This window comes from Rattus norvegicus, chromosome 4 (assembly GCF_021556685.1).
Source record: "Rattus norvegicus strain SHRSP/BbbUtx chromosome 4, alternate assembly SHRSP_T2T, whole genome shotgun sequence".
NCBI lineage: Eukaryota > Metazoa > Chordata > Mammalia > Rodentia > Muridae > Rattus > Rattus norvegicus.
In genome coordinates this window covers 103,996,007-104,011,936 of record NC_141537.1, presented here as the reverse complement: position 1 = coordinate 104,011,936, position 15,930 = coordinate 103,996,007, and the positions used below count along the sequence as shown (strand labels likewise).

At 42.8% G+C, this 15,930-nt stretch overlaps 1 protein-coding gene across 1 annotated transcript in view; it reads right to left on the bottom strand.

Annotated features, from left to right (window-relative positions):
• The window catches only part of Eif2ak3 (eukaryotic translation initiation factor 2 alpha kinase 3), a 61,438-nt gene that overhangs the window by 23,391 nt on the left and 22,117 nt on the right, over window positions 1-15,930 (bottom strand). The window contains 5 exon segments of the mRNA NM_031599.2: window positions 67-207; window positions 1,055-1,217; window positions 2,045-2,270; window positions 4,547-4,680; window positions 6,433-6,627. Coding sequence (NP_113787.1) covers window positions 67-207; window positions 1,055-1,217; window positions 2,045-2,270; window positions 4,547-4,680; window positions 6,433-6,627 — 859 coding nt within the window.

Below are 15,930 nucleotides of genomic sequence, written 5' to 3'. Positions count from 1 at the left end.
CCGAGCTACCACACCTGGCTTACCTAGGCACTTTGGCACTTTTTGCAAAGTCTCTGAGTGACTTACGGATTAAGGGCTTCCATTTGATCGTCGGCAGAGGAATAATGGCACTTTCTCCATTTACAGACTCCAAGGCCTTCGGCCTTGTAGGGAACTTTTCCGAGACCCTGACGGATGATTGCAGGTACAGCTGGCCTCTGTACATCCCTGGGTCAACCACAAAACATGCCAGTCACGTGATGGAATTCTTAAAAAATTGCTTTGATTTAATGCACCTTGATAAACTTTACTCATGTTTTTGCTACATGGCTCTTTCCAGAGAAAATGCTTAAAGCATTTCCATTTGACTCAACAACACTGAAGAGTACATAAAAAGCCCCTACGATGTTCCTCGCTGAGTAAATAGCACCTATTCAGTAACCAAAACATTAAAAAAAATAACACTCTCTGTGCTGCAAAGAGATGAAGTGAACTGTCTGTGAACAAGGTTTATCTAAACAACTCTAATTCCAAGGCCATGACTAACAGTTTGGCCAAATGCTACTATAACATATGCATGATATTTTATTTTATAAAAGGGAGGGCGTTCTTTATTTCCATGAATAGATTATTTAGCAATATATTTGACTTGTTCATGTTGTCAAAAAGATTTATTCCTTCAGACCACAGCTTTTCATGGAGACTGGGTTGAAGTATGGGTGGCATGTAGTTTATGATTTTGTGATAATAATCCAAACTAACTGGAACAGATACAAACATTTCAAAATGTATTTATGTAATATGCTCAGAATTACAGGAGAGCTTTTCCTACACAGTGAGAGCATTTCCAAACCTTTCTAACTTATGTCTCAGGTCTCAGATGAAAAGAATACCCTATACTAATTAGATTGCAGAACTGGACAGTTAGAAAAGCTGCAGGAATACGAATCAAGGCACAGATGTTAAGGGAAAGTGAGGCAAAGACTGCACTCAGTAATTAAGGTAATTAGGTAGAAAGGGCCACCAGTGAAGCACTCTGGGTGCTGGTGGACCTTTCCTAGCGACATCTACCCACCTAAGTACACGCTGTTCTCTGTGGCTCCCCGAGCAGCCTCTACAATGTCTTCTTCATCTTCCAAAACTTCCTCATTGGCTGTGTAACTTGTGTCATCAAACAGACTGATGGGGATGACTTTACCATCCCTCACCAGCCAGGCAGACGCAATGGGAGTACAAAACTAGACAAAGGAGAAAAGCAGTCAGCAGCGTAAGCAATGTTTACCTGATTGCCCTTCCCCCCTCCTTTCCTCCCTTCCTCCCTTCCTCCCTCTGTGTATGTGTGTGTATGTGTGTGTGTGTGTGTGTGTGTGTGTGTGTGTGTGTGTGTGCTCAAGTCTGCACATGCTGTGAGTATGTACACTTAATGTAGAAGCTAGACATTGATGATGGCTATCTTCTTTACTTGCTTTCCACATTCATTCATTCATTCGTTCGTTTATTTATTTATTACATGTATGTGTGTTTCACTTGCACACATGTTTGTGCACCACTTGCATGCCTGGTGCGTGTGGAGGTCAGAAGCGGTGTTGGATCTACTGCAAATGGAGTTGTAGGCAGTTGTGAACAGCCACATGGCTGCTCAGAACCCAAGCTATGTTCTCTGCAAGAGCAGCAGCTCCTCTTAACCACCGAGCTGTTTATCTCTCCAGCTCCTTCTTCTTATTTTTCAATTCAGGTTCTCTTACCAATTACAGGGATTCACTGATTGGGCCAGGCTGGCCAGCCAGTGAGCGCCATGGTTCTGCCTTTCTCTGCCTTCCCAGAGCTGGGAATAGACCTGGAATCCCAGGCCTAGCTTTTCACGTTGGATCTGAACTCAGGGCATCAGCCTTATGCAGCAAATACTTACTGACTGAACCATCTTGCCAGCTCCACAAAATGCCTCTTTAAGTCACAGTTTTAAAGCAGAGGAAAATCCCTGAGATTCCAAAATGGCATTACCTCCCTCTAGCAATGTGTGTGGTCAAACAAAACCTGGGGACACAGGGTCAGTGGTCTCCAATACCTGGTACTCCCATTCTAGGCGGCCTCCCTTCTTACTAAACGCCATGACCTTCCAATCAGCAACGGAAACTTTTATCACTGTGTCCACATCTTGTTCTTCCACATCTGAAATGATTTTAGAGTCTTCTTTGTTTCCACCCAGTTTAAAGGTGCTTTCAATGAATCCGGCTCTAGTTTCCATGTCTGGAATATACCGAAGTTCAAAGTGGCCAACACTGAAATTCCACCTTAAATTTATAAAGGTGTGTTTTAGAATCTCATGTTTAAATGAAGGGACCAAATAATACAGCACTGTTTTCAGACTGAAGAAGAAAATAGAACACTTTAGTGATGAGAAGACATCCTAACTTTCTGGGATGGAATGCAATTCTGACTCACACCACAAGAGGGCCTCGGAGAGCCGTGCTGGTTCTTTGCAGGCAGCCATTCTGAGGTCGGAGACTGTAAACACCTAAGGCCAGATGCTCTCTCAAAAATTAACATGTACTTCATAAAGCACAACAAAATCACAGAAAAGTGAGGTGACTTGCAGCCTGCCTTAATTTCTTAATTACATGAGCACATGTCATTCAAGCGCAGTAAAACACATCCCAATAGACCAATGTAAAAGGCAAGGTGTATGCATCACTCTTAGATTCTAATGAAACTTTTATTCGATCACCTAAGCCCTATTGTCGGCTCTCTACTGACCAAGACATGGCAGATGATTCACTCTGTCTTAGATGTGTGTGCTCTTATCCATAATGCAGCAGTGTTTCCTCTATAGTTCAGAAGCAGGAAATGCACATAAGTAACTATAATGACACGGCACTAAGATATAAAATGGCCTAGCTATGTATGAATTTGAAAATGTAGTGATATACGTATGTACATATACATATGTACACACACTTAAGGAACATGGGGATTAGATATCTCTCTCTCTCTCAAACAACACAGAATTTAGAGCCCCACGCTTGCTCTTTGGGTTCCGGTAGCCACTTCTGCTCCCACAGATCTCTCAGACTCAACGGTCTCACAGGCAACTACAAATCTCTCTTCACAGGCCAGCAAAAACAGAAAGAAGAAATACATTCTTAATCGGCTTTGAAATCAAATTTCAGGAGAGATGCCTCAATTCTATTTCATCATATGACAAAATCTGTAAGTCATTCAGTTTCAAAAGATCAAAATGGAATCTAAGGTGATTTTTTTTTAAATAACCCAGGTGACTCTTGAGCTTAGTAATCAGGCTGAAAAAGTCTGGACATGACAGAGGACTAGCGGATCTAATAGCTGAATCATATATTTAAGTGGTAAATTACATAAGGAGCTCATTATTTGAAAATAAAAAAACAAAAAAAAAAGTATTAGGTCCAAATGAAAGGCTGGTACTTTTAAAGATAGCAGAGTAAATGACTGTTCTAAATCTGGGAGCTAGAACTGCAGCTCAGTGACGGACACTGTCTAGCGTGTGCAAAGAGGTGGGTTTGACCCTCAGCACACACACACAAACACAAACGTGAAAAGAAAAACAGTGCTCATGAGACAAACTATGAAAGCATCCCCAGACACTCAAGGGATACATGTTACCTTTGCCTTAAGACTTCCCTGCCATTAAGTAGCTTCTATCAGTCATGTGACTATGCCAAGAGTCAGTGACCAAGGACTAAGCTAAAATTACATTTTATTTCACGGGACTCCTGGGTACCACACCTTGAAGCGCAGGATGTGATGCTGCTTCGCTTGCCTCCATTTTAGGCTTGAAAGCCGCCTCATAGTAAAGACTAACTGGGTTCATTCCTATTTACCATTACATCTGTTTCTCAGGAATTGGGCTCCGCCCCACCCACAACCTTAATTACTGATGCTTTTGTTGTTCCTCTTCCAGGAATGGCAATCATGTCTTTGTTTTAAAAGCTGTCATAACCATCTTGTAACCCTACTTTTGTTTCAAAAGGATTGTTTCAAAATGGTTACCTTGTTGTGACTGTTAAGACCACCTTGCAATCATGTCTTTGTTTCAGATCATTATGACTAACTTGTTATGCACTTCCTATAGGAATCCTGTTCCTATAACCCTTCCTATTTTGCCTGCCAAATTTCTCATTTGGGAAACCCCTACCCCAGAGCTACAAAATCCTTGTCTCCCCCATGTCCAATGTTGATCCCATGAACCCTGCCTTCAGCGGTAGACAGCCTGTGTATATGAATAAAAAAGCTTGCTGCAACTAATTTGGCCATGACACTTTGGGTCCGTGGTCTTTCTTCTCACAGCTTTGGGATTAACATGGGCATTCATTTCTCTTAAAAGTACATTGTGCTCTTAGGTTAACAAATAATTCACAGAATCTCTACAAAGCAAAGAATTCATGAAACCTTGGGTTTAAAGGAGTCACACCACCTTTTTAATTTGCCTACAGAACCCAGAGGTCCACCTGCCTCAGCTGGGATTAAAGGTGTGCACCCCATGGCAGCTTTTGGAACTCCTAAATAATGCCATTACTGATGTTCTGATACCCACTTCTCACTGCCGCTTCGAGGCCCGACAGCTCGCACAGTCTTCTGCGTGCGTTGCAGAAGCAAGATGTCTTCCTCTTCTTCCATTTCATCACTATCCCATCGGCGACATCCCAAGGCAGAACAGATATACCTCAGCTGGAAAGACAGACATAAAATAAGTCAAGGAAGCAAGACAGACAGACAGACAGTCAGACAGACACACACACACACACACACTCACACACACACACGCACACACACACCCTATCTCTACTAAGCCCTGGCTGACTTGGAACTTGCTCTCATAATTAAAGTTGGTCTCGAAGTCACAGAGATCCACCTGCCTCTGTCTCCCAAGTGCTGGAATTAAAATGTGTGCCAACACGTCCAGCATGAGATCTCTATAATTTGTTTTTTCTTGAGACAGGGTTTCTCTGTGTAGCCCTAGCTGTCCTGAAACTCCCTTTGTAGATCAGGCTGGCCTCAAACTCAGAGATCTGCCTGACTCTGCTTCTCTAGTACTGGAATTAAAGGAACACACTACCATGCCTAGCTTATAATTTTTAAAAAGTAAAATGAAACTAAAGAAATACCTGTTATGAGTATCACTAGATTACTAAACCAGAAAATGAGTTATTTAGAACCATGAAAGTTCCAACAATATTTATTTCAGGGAGTGGATGATTTTAAGGATTTGTATAATTTGAGCCCTATTTTGGGGTTAGTCCATGGGGAATTCCAAAGAAGAAATGAATAGCCAATGGTATCTTTCCAGAGATTTCACTCCAGATGACTTGACAGTAATCAAGTACACGATTTCCACCTAGTACTATGTATACAGTTTTAAAAATTTGAACCCTAATATCTTTTGACTTAAGAAAAAAGGAGGTTTTTCAGCTAAATCTAAACTAAAATCCTCAGAAAAGGCAGAAACATGCTGGAATCCCAGACTTCTATAGCAGTACATGCAGAGAACCAGGTGGCTGGTCAGCCCTGCTGCACTACAGAGGAGAGAGCTAAAGTAAGGGAGAGTGGCAACCTGCCTTATTTAAGAAGAAAGTTTAAAAAGCACCAGTGGCCGTCCCGGGGGGCATGGAACCTCAGTACCTAGGCTGCAGGAGAGGCCCGGCATCTGGAAGAGGGAGCACTGAACTGGGAACCTACAGGTTAGGAAGTCCTGCTCCCATCCTTCCCTGTCATAGTGTAAATCCATACAGAAAATGTCTATGCATCCAGGGACTAAGATTCTGGACCGTATCCTGGGAGTCTCGTTGGAGAGAATATGGGTCATCAATGACTGCCATTAGCCTGATCTGAGGCAATCTGACCCCGGAGTTTCTGAATCAGTTAAGGTTTCCTTATCTGCTTAGTGAACAGCAGCTCTCTCCTTGGGCAATTTTATAACCAAACCAGATAAACAAGTGTCAATCACTCCTATTATCAGGATCGTTACTCATCTTTGAGGGGTTCTTTGCCTGTAAAAATACACCATCCTTAGGAATATGATGAAGACTTCAAAGTAACGTACTACAAAAGCACCCAGCACAGTAGATCATGTTTATGAACTCCTCTCCTCCTGTTATCCTGACTCTGATGTTTACTCCTGTATTTTTGGTTGTGAGCCTTCGACAGCTCGGCCATCTCTCCAGCCCTGTGATGATTACTCTCACATTGGATAAACTTAGTTTCCCACAACTCCCTCACAAGTGTCTTACTAAGACAAATTCTGTTCTCAGGGGGGAATTACAAACGACCAACTGCCAACAGCACACAGGTAGGTAGGTCTCGGGAGTTTGAGGCCAGCCCGGCCTACACACTCTAAGCTGGCCAGTTACCCTGAGATCCCGACTAAAAATGCCGTTCCTCCTATCCTGCTGTTTTCCACACCCCTAATACGTCACCACTCACCTTTCCACTATATGCACTGAGCCCGTATGTGGTCAGAGACTTTCCTCCAACCAGAACAACATCATCTCCAAACTTGTATGAAGATTCGAGAAGGGACTCCACAGTGAAAGGGACGGCCTCCATGCTCTCTCGGTCTCGGTCCCACTGGAAGAGGTCTCCGTCCAGGGAAGGAATGATCATCTTGTTCCCAAACACCTAAAACAAAAGCCCACTTTTACAAGCCTCATACCTTGAAGAGAGGTGATAAGATCTAGCGTTTTGAAGAACATAGAAATCAATACGGCTATCAACCAGAAGTAACTGGAAAGGGCCACCCATCACCTTGTGAGCCTACAGTCCCCCGACCTGGCATGGCAGTCTAGTACGGTTTTTCTCAAACTGTTATAGGTCAAGAAGGTCTCATGTTGATGAGTAAGCTGCCAAAAGAGAGCCTGGGGATCCAGTGAAGTAATAAATAATAAAACAAGGCCACTATAGCTTTTGTAGCTGTTAATATGCTAAGAAGCGTGCTTTTCTAGTAAATGGGTGACATGGGTTACTTTCTAGGCCTTCATTTTTCTAACCAGTTACATCATAGACTGAGACTGAAGGAGCACAGGGTGAGGGATGCAAATTCAACCGCTGTCCCTCTTTTTTCCTTTTACTTTCTCAACTCTGCTGAGTTAGCTGACAACTAAGCCTCCCAAGAGTTTTATATGTGCAGTCCCCCCTTCTTCTTGTTCTTCTTCTCTTTTAAATCCTCTCTTTAAGAAAAAAGTCATATTTATTAATTTCATGTATGCGAGTACACCACAGCTGTCTTCAGACATACCAGAAGAGGCCATCAGATCCCATTACAGATGGCTGTGAGCCACCATGTGGTTGCTGGGAATTGAACTCAGAACCTCTGGAAGAGCAGTCAGTGCTCTCAACTGCTGAGCCATCTCTCCAGCCCTCATCCTTTCTTTGTCAAACAAAATCTTTTTTTTAATTTGTTTTTTCAAGACGGTTTCTCCTTGTAGCCCTGGCTGTCTTGGAACTCTCTCTGTAGACTAGGCTGGCCTAGATCTACCTATCTCTGTCTCCCGAGTCCTGGGACTAAAGGCATGCACCACTATGGCCAGCCAAACCAAATCTTGACAAACAAAATCAGAGTCCTATGGAGCTTGAACTCTGGTGTCTGGAGACGTCACAAGCATCACAAGCAAATGATGTATGTCAGTGACAGAGATCATCATAAGAGGAAGGAGAATTAAAGATAAAGGGGCAGAGGAGCACATGGGGTGAGTGGGAACTGTCAATGGAGAACTCATGGCAGGTCCTGCTGAGAATGTTAGTTAATAACGGCTGGGCAAAGCTCTCAACATGAAACAGTATATCACGTTGACACTTGGGGAACAAACTTGCAAAGGCCTCTGGGTAGAAATGACGTAGTCATAACTGAGGCACCACAAGAAGGTAAACAGGCTGAGGAGAGAGAGCGGAGGCACGGGCAGCAAGCACAGGACAGAGACTGGTTAGCCGTGAAGGAGGTAAGTGTCAGAGCAGTGTCCTAACAGGGAAGCCTCAATGGCAGCCTCACTGGGCAGCATGGGCAGAAGACAGGGAACCAGGGCACAGCCCAAAGAATGTCTTAGGAACTTCAGTACAGATCTTCATGGCATTGGCCTTCTGCTGGAATTAAAAATAAAATTTCATCAACTCCAATTAACAACACAACTTCTGTCTTGATCCATGAGGCTTAAAACTTTGGGATGAGAGAATACGAAAGAGTTAAGGACAAAACAAACCATGCATGCAAAACAAACTCTTTAGACAAACTGTCAGACTTCCTGGTTTAACACAGAACCCCCACTGGATGCCTTGGGTTCCTGAAGCAGCAGGCTTTCTTTAAGTAGCTCTAAGCTGGGATTCAACTCTCTATGCTTCCTTACCTCTGCTTTAAACTCGGGATCTGGAAGAAGGTGAAGACCACTGTCCTAACTCCATTCATACTCCAGCTCAGATCCTTATTATGTCTGACCTGAGCTCCTATCATAAACTCTTCACAGATCTCCCCTGGAAATGCCCCAGTTGAAGCTGATGCATCTCTTAGATTAATCCCTCTGGGCCAGTTAAGCTTGTTATGACAATATTGAAAAATCTTCAATGGCTCTTCATTAGCTTCTTACAGAAGACCCCAAATCCTAAGGACTTGAAATCCTGTGGAGGACGTCCAGAGTCCTGTAAGTGTGACCTCCAACACCCTTTCTGTCATGTGTCCTTCCCTTTTCCCTGTGTGGGCAGCAACCTGGCATGGCTACGTAACCACACAACTGCCCTTCCTGGTACCACTCATTTCACTGGTGATGTGTGTCTTTTCCCTGGAGCACTTTCTTACACAACTGCCCACTAAAACCCGACTGGCCTTCACCTAGTATCATTTACCTGTTTCAAATCTAAGAAAATAGTGCTAGTGCACATTTGCTGTTAGAAAAATTTCTACTCCAGATAAGGGTTGGGGGTGGGGTGGGGGTAATGCTCCACTCCTCAGCCTCTCTACTTTTCTATCTCTATCTTTTCTTAAGATCTATTTATTCAGGCTGGAGAGATGGCTCAGTGGTTAAGAGCACTGACTGTTCTTCCAGAGGTCCTGAGTTCAAATCCCAGCAACCACATGGTGGCTCACAATCATCTGTAATGAGATCTGGTGCCCTCTTCTGGCCTGCAGTCACATATGCAAGCAGAATGCTGTACATAAAATAAATAAATTTAAAAAAAAAAGATCTATTTATTCTTATGTGTTTTGCCTGTATTCTTCTTTGTACTATGTATACAGTTCCCACAGAGGCCAGAAGAGGGCATTAGAGTCCTTGGAGCAGCTGTTACAGAAGGTTGTGAGTTGCCATGTAAGCGATGGGAAGTGAACCCAGGTCCTTTGTAAGAGCAGCAGTGCTCTTAACCACCGAGGCATCTCTCCAGCCCACTCTGTATCTAATTTTCCTGGGACAGAGATGGAGCCTAGGGCCTCAGGCCCTGGTGAGTGAACTAATATACCGACAGGAAACTAATGTGTCGTATTAGGTGAGTGGTCCACCACTGAACTACATCATACCCAGTCTCTATTTCACTTTCTGGGCAACTAAAGCTGAGACTCTACAATGTTCTCAAATTGTTAGGATCTCAAAATTATAGACATATTTACCAGACACAGAAATGTTTATAATTGTTTGGATCCAATGACTGTTAATTAACCCAACACTAACAATCTAGATTTTAATTTTCTACCAAAAGGAAATGGTCCAGAGCGGAGGAGGAGTAGGTACAAGGTGAGCCATTGCCATCTTATGATGACAAAAGACAACTATAGAGGTTTGGTGCGAAGACAAAGGAAGCACTATTAAGAAAAAAAGAGAAATTCCTAAGTTCGGGTTAATTTAAAAAAAAAAGTACCAATAAAAAAGACTTGGATTAAAAAAAATAGCATTTTGTAACCATGATAGTAAAATTTAGATCAGACAAGAATCATTAATGTTAATTCTAGGCAAAAATTCTGATAACAAATAGGATGGTTACATGATCTTTCTGTTGTAGCTTTGAGACAGATTTCATATTGTAGCCCAGGTTGTCCTAGAACTCATTATGTAGCCCAGGCTGGCCTCAAACTTAGAGCAATCCTTCTGCACACTTTCAAAGTGCTGTGATTACCAGGCATGTACCATCAGGTCTAGTCAGTATCTAACTTTCGTTAAGTTTTCCAAAGACATCGGATGCATGCCACCTGAAATTACTTAGGTTAAAATTTCCATTTATTTGTTTCCTTGTATCTCTGACTCTTTTAAACTTTATTTATTTTATGTGTATGGTGTATCTATGCATCGCATGCATGCATGAGTAACAGGGAGTTGTGAATTGCTATGTGGGTGCTGGGAAGTGAAACCAGGTCCTCCGGTAGAGCACTTAGTGCTCTTAACTTCTGAGCCATTTCTCGAGCTCCCCTTCCTTATATTTCTTATAACAGCTTAATATACTTAACATAATTAACTATATATTTGTAGAATATCTGATTTAAAGTTGCCATTAAAACAAATGTGTGCTGTTATACAGATACAATATGCAGACAATATGCTATTTCAAGATACAAATGAAAAAGATCAAGTATTTATTATTGTCTATTTTCCATCATCTATTAGAAATTTGACAGTACACAACAGACGACAGATTCAAGTTACAGTAAATTCAAAGAGTGTGGGGAACACTGTCACCAAAACAAAGGGAGGGTCAGTGGGTTGGCCACAAGCAGCGAGCGCTTCCTGTGACATGTGCCCTCTTTCTTTTCCCCTAGAGTAGCAGCTGGTTTGCAGGGAACACAGGTCCTAACTGCAGAAAGCGGCTGCCAAACTCACGTGCACTGAAACTCAAGAATGACCCATGCACCTCCGAAGTAACAGAAAACTTATCTCCAATTTAAAAAAAAAATGTTTTAAACAACAAGGGGGGGGGGGGGTTGTGATGTCTGGCCAACTGAAAATGGCTTTATATGTAGGAGTTAAACCTTCAATGGTGGTAACTTCAGTAAGTGTAAAACATACGATTGATATAAGAACTGTGATTCAGTATGGACTCATCCTGTCATATGTTTGGATTATGATTTTAGAAGTTTACTTTTCACCAGCTGCTCTTTGCTGATTGGCTGCCTATGAGTCATACTCGAGGCTGGTGACCTTTGCACCAATCTCTGCAAAGCCTTTCAGGCAGTGGATATCAAAGCAGATGGTGCTTTTCCTGGAGAGCCTGAGCAGTGATCTATATGCATGCAGTTCAGGTAGAGATGACATCACCCCTCACAATAGCATTACCTCATCCTCTAAGCAAAGGAATGAGTCACTCTGATAGTCAGCTTTGAATCTCTTGATAGAAAAAAAAAATGTAGGTTGCGGTTGACGGATGATGCCCGACCATATTCCAGCCATCTGTCCCTGTGAGAGCTATTTGTTCTGATCTGCTGCTCTGCATCTCAAGGTAATTATGGGACCTGGCTTTCCCTTTGGTCATTTCAGGAAGTATAAATTCATGCTATTTTGAATTTATTTCCTCTATTTGTTTTCCCCCGTTCATAATTTTAAAACAAAGGGTCTGTCACATTGGTTAGCAAACTCAGTACCAAAGATCTAGAGCCTTTTTCTGTGCAATTGAAAAGCATTAACAGCCGAGTAAAGTAATTTGACTTCTGTCCTGAATAGAAATCTAAGTGGCACACACATGTACACATGTAATCGAAACTGTCTGAGAGACTGAAGTGGAAATAAGAACTCTGACTTACACAGGAAAAGGGAACCTCAATTGAAGAAGAGAAAAAGAAACATTAAATACTATCAGAGAAAAAGAAATCCTCCAGCTGCATGGAACGGTTTTCCATTTACTTCTCCCTTCCTCACCCCCCCCCCCCCCCAGTCAGGATTTCTCTGGTCAGTCCTGGCTGTCTTCTTCACTTTCTTTGTGCCCATACATTCAACTTTAACTTACTGTGAACTATTTCAAACATTTGAAAGGTAACGAGGCCAGTGCAGCAGCCCTCACGTATTGATTTCTAATAACTACTGATACTTGGCCAGATGGTTTATAAACACGTAAGAATTCACATTTCTCAGACTGTCCCAAAGATTCACTATATCATAAGGGATTCTATCTGATTCCTCACATCACAGTATGGGCTTCTTTCAGTGCCCTTTCCTTAAAAAAATTTTACCACTTGACTTTACATGTATGGGCACATTACCTGAGCATATGTCTGTGTACAGTATGTATGCCTGGTGGAAAAGGAGGCTAGCGGAGGGTAGCCTGGAACTGGAGTTCTCGACAGATGTGAGCCCCCATGTCAGTGCTGGGAACTGAACGTGGGTCCTCTGCAAGAGCAGCCACTGAGCCATCTCTCTAGAAGAATCACTTCCTTTCTGGAGAAAGGATTCAATTTCCTATAGATGGGTCATAGCCAGGACTTATACATTCCTTAACAACTTCTTTTAACCCATGCATCCTGGAATGTGTGCTTCAGAACTAGTATTTTCTATTGTTAGGAGTCTATGAACTGCATAGGCAAAATCTTGCCCAAAATGTTTCATTAAGGAAAGTCTTATGGGGGCTGGAGAGATGGCTCAGTGGTTAAAAGCACTGACTACTCTTCCAGAGGTCCTGAGTTCAAATCCCAGCAATCACATGGTGGCTCACAACCATCTGTAATGAGATCTGATGCCCTCCTCTGCTGTGTCTGAAGACAGCTACAGTGTACTTATTTTTTTTTTTTCCTTTTCTTTTTTTCGGAGCTGGGGACCGAACCCAGGGCCTTGCGCTTGCCAAGCACTCTACCACTGAGCTAAATCCCCAACCCCCCTTACTTATTTTTAATAAATAAGTAAATCTTTTTTTAAAAAGAGAAATGCATTCACACATCCTACCATTTGCATATACCCATGAGCACTTCTGAGTCCCAACTGCAGAGCCCACTGTAACTATAACCATTGTTAGAATAGCAACAGAGACCATGTGTCCCTTGAGGCCTAAGGTATTTACCATCTGAACCTCTACATAAAAAGCTTGGTGAGTCCTGTGTTATGACATATTACATGGTGCGTATTATTTGTCTGCCCCACTTTTAATAATACGGCTACCAAACTGAGTTCTAGGGAGTCAGCTCAATTTTTCCACGTAAAAGTTCCCCATCAATTTTTCATTGTAGTATTGATTGATGGTCCTATTATTCACCTAAACAGAATAAAATCATGGCTTCTAATCTGTATTTGCTTCTTCTGTACTTATTAGATTTTTTTTCTTAAAAAAAAATTGTTCTCAATCTGCTTTGGAAGCCAGATGTATATATACAACTGTTTTGTCAATTCCTGACTCAGACATAAACTATCATCAAATCCCTAAAGTTGTATCCAGTACTAATTCCCACACAGTGTGACTTAAAGTTGAAAATGGCTCCTGTGCTCCAGTGACGCCAGTCTGCTCTGTAACCCAAGAGGAAATACACCAGAAGAGCTAGAGTCGTAAGTCCCAGCTATAGCATGGGTGAGAAAGAATGACACGGGAAGGAGAGGAGGAAGTGGGGCAAGGACGACCCATCACATTGCGTGACAGAGAGAACAGTGAAAACAGTTATCCTGGAGCACTTACTACAGGGGAACACTCCCCTGTGCTCCTCCATCATGGCAGGGCATCTGTAGCACCACACAGCAACAACAAAGATGCCAGGAACCAAGACTGAAACTCACTAATCCTAGGGAGGGGCAAAATAGGTGGACAGTACTCATCAAAAACAGGAAGTCGGACAATGCCTGCCCACAACTGCTGTTTTAATCAGCACGCGGCTTGCTGCATCTGAAGCCAGGATGCACGACAGACTGCTCTGCACCTCGCCTGGCCCCACTCCTTAGGTCCCTCACACCATTACACACTTGCCGGGAGACCGTGTCTTTCTTACAGTTCTCACATCATACTCCGCAACTATTTCATCTGTCTGCCTGTCTGTCTGTCTATCTATCTATCTATCATCTGTCTGTCTAAAGGAGCAATGTTTAGGCATACATGAATGAGGTTAGAAGACAACCTTCAGGAACCAGTTCTCTTCTTCCACCCCGTGGGCTCCAGGAAGTGAGCTTGGGCCTCAGTCTTGGTGGTAGGTATCTTTACCACCTGAGCCATCCTGCCAGCCCCTCCATAACTATTTTTAAAGGCTCACCTCTTCTGGTCCCCAAATTCTTTTGCTGTCTTGTAAACAGGCTTGCATATCTTTCCTCCACCTCCTCTTCAAGCTTCCCCAATCCCTCTATCAGCAAAATGGAAAGGCTTTTGACATTCTCTTTGTTGTAGGAATTCTAAAGAGACTCTAATAAATCAAGGGGGTTGTCTACAAGAGACACATTTGCCAAATATGGCAGGTATCTCTAATTGTGAAACATTTATATTTTAAAATATTTAAAGCAGGGGCTGTGGATGTAACTCAGTTGGCAGAATGCTTGCCTAGCATGGGCTCCATCCCCAGGACTGCAGAAAACTGGTAGGGTAGTACACGCCTGTAATACCATAGTCAGGAGGTAGAGGCCAGAGGTCAGGTGTTAAGGTCATCCTCAATAGCACAGTGAGTTCAAGACTAGCCCTGTTTCAAAAAGGTGAGACCCTGTTTCAAAAATAATAAATAAATAAATAAATAAATAAAATAAAGTAATATGTATTAACACCAGGCAGCAGTTAAAGATATTGGAAGTAATGCAGAAAAACCATAAAAACCATAAAACCAGCCCATCTCCAAAACACCGTTTTCTTTGCCTATCCCCGTCTCAGTTTTAGGAAATTGGATTCTAACAGTCTTGTCTTCAGCTGTCTTCTTGCTTTACTCTCAAGGTGACCAAGTTCTTGGTTCCCAGGACACTAACACTGCTCTGTGTGCAACTCAGATCTCTCCTCTGGAAATCCAAGGCCCGAACAGTCAAATACTTCCTTAGCATCCTGTAAGGAGAGAGGTCTTAATGTCTTGGAAACTCGTGGGTTTGAAATGTGTGGAGTGTTGAGAAGAAGAAAGGGACTGCAGGGAGCCCATAGGTTCTGCTGAATCCACTGCAACAAAGCAAGCTCTAAACTTCACTGGGTTACAGACAGTTAAGATGTCGGTTCTGGAACTCAAACCCAGGTTTGAGAAGAGAAGAGAAGCCCATTAGACACGCCTCTCTAGAACCAAGACGTATGTGTAATATTTCAGTTTCTTAAAGATGATGTGCTAGGTGTAGGGCATAAAATGGTAACTTTTTAAAAAATTGAGTGGCTCATGTAGTCCAGGCTGGCCTTGAACCCTCTATGTGGTACAAGATAACTTTGATCCTCCTGCCTCTACCTTCATACTGCTGGGATTACGGGCTTGTGCACCACACTAGTTTTCTGTGGAGGTGGTGACTGAACCCACTCTACCAAATGAGCTATATCTTCAACCAAAAATGGCAATTGTTACCCAAAGTTAACCAGTGACTACACCACCAGATGAACAAGTGACTGCACTGCTTTATTACGTATGGCTTAATAAAAAGAAGCCCCGACATTGTTGTATTATAGAAGTAGCCTGTGTTTCCCCTTAAATGCCAACATTACTGATGGGGGAAGTAAAAATAAAGTTGCTAAAGAATCCAAGAGGACAGTGCCTCACGGGTAAGGGGAGGCTTCATGGCTAACAGGACCTCAAGTTCCTGCAGGAGGGGCTTGAGAGCTTCCGACACACACATTCAGTTAATAGGACACACCCGAAGTGACATGCTCCCAAGAAAATGAAGGAGGTCAGGGACAGCTTAGTGGGCAAAAGCAACTGCCCTGCCTGTCAGACACCCAGAGTTCAACCCTGGAGCCCATATAAAGTGAAAGGAGAGAACTGACCACACAGAGCTGTCCCTGACCTTCATGTGAGTGCTGGGGCAAGTGACACTCCCCCCATCACACACACACACACACACACACACACACACACACACACACACACACACACACACACACACA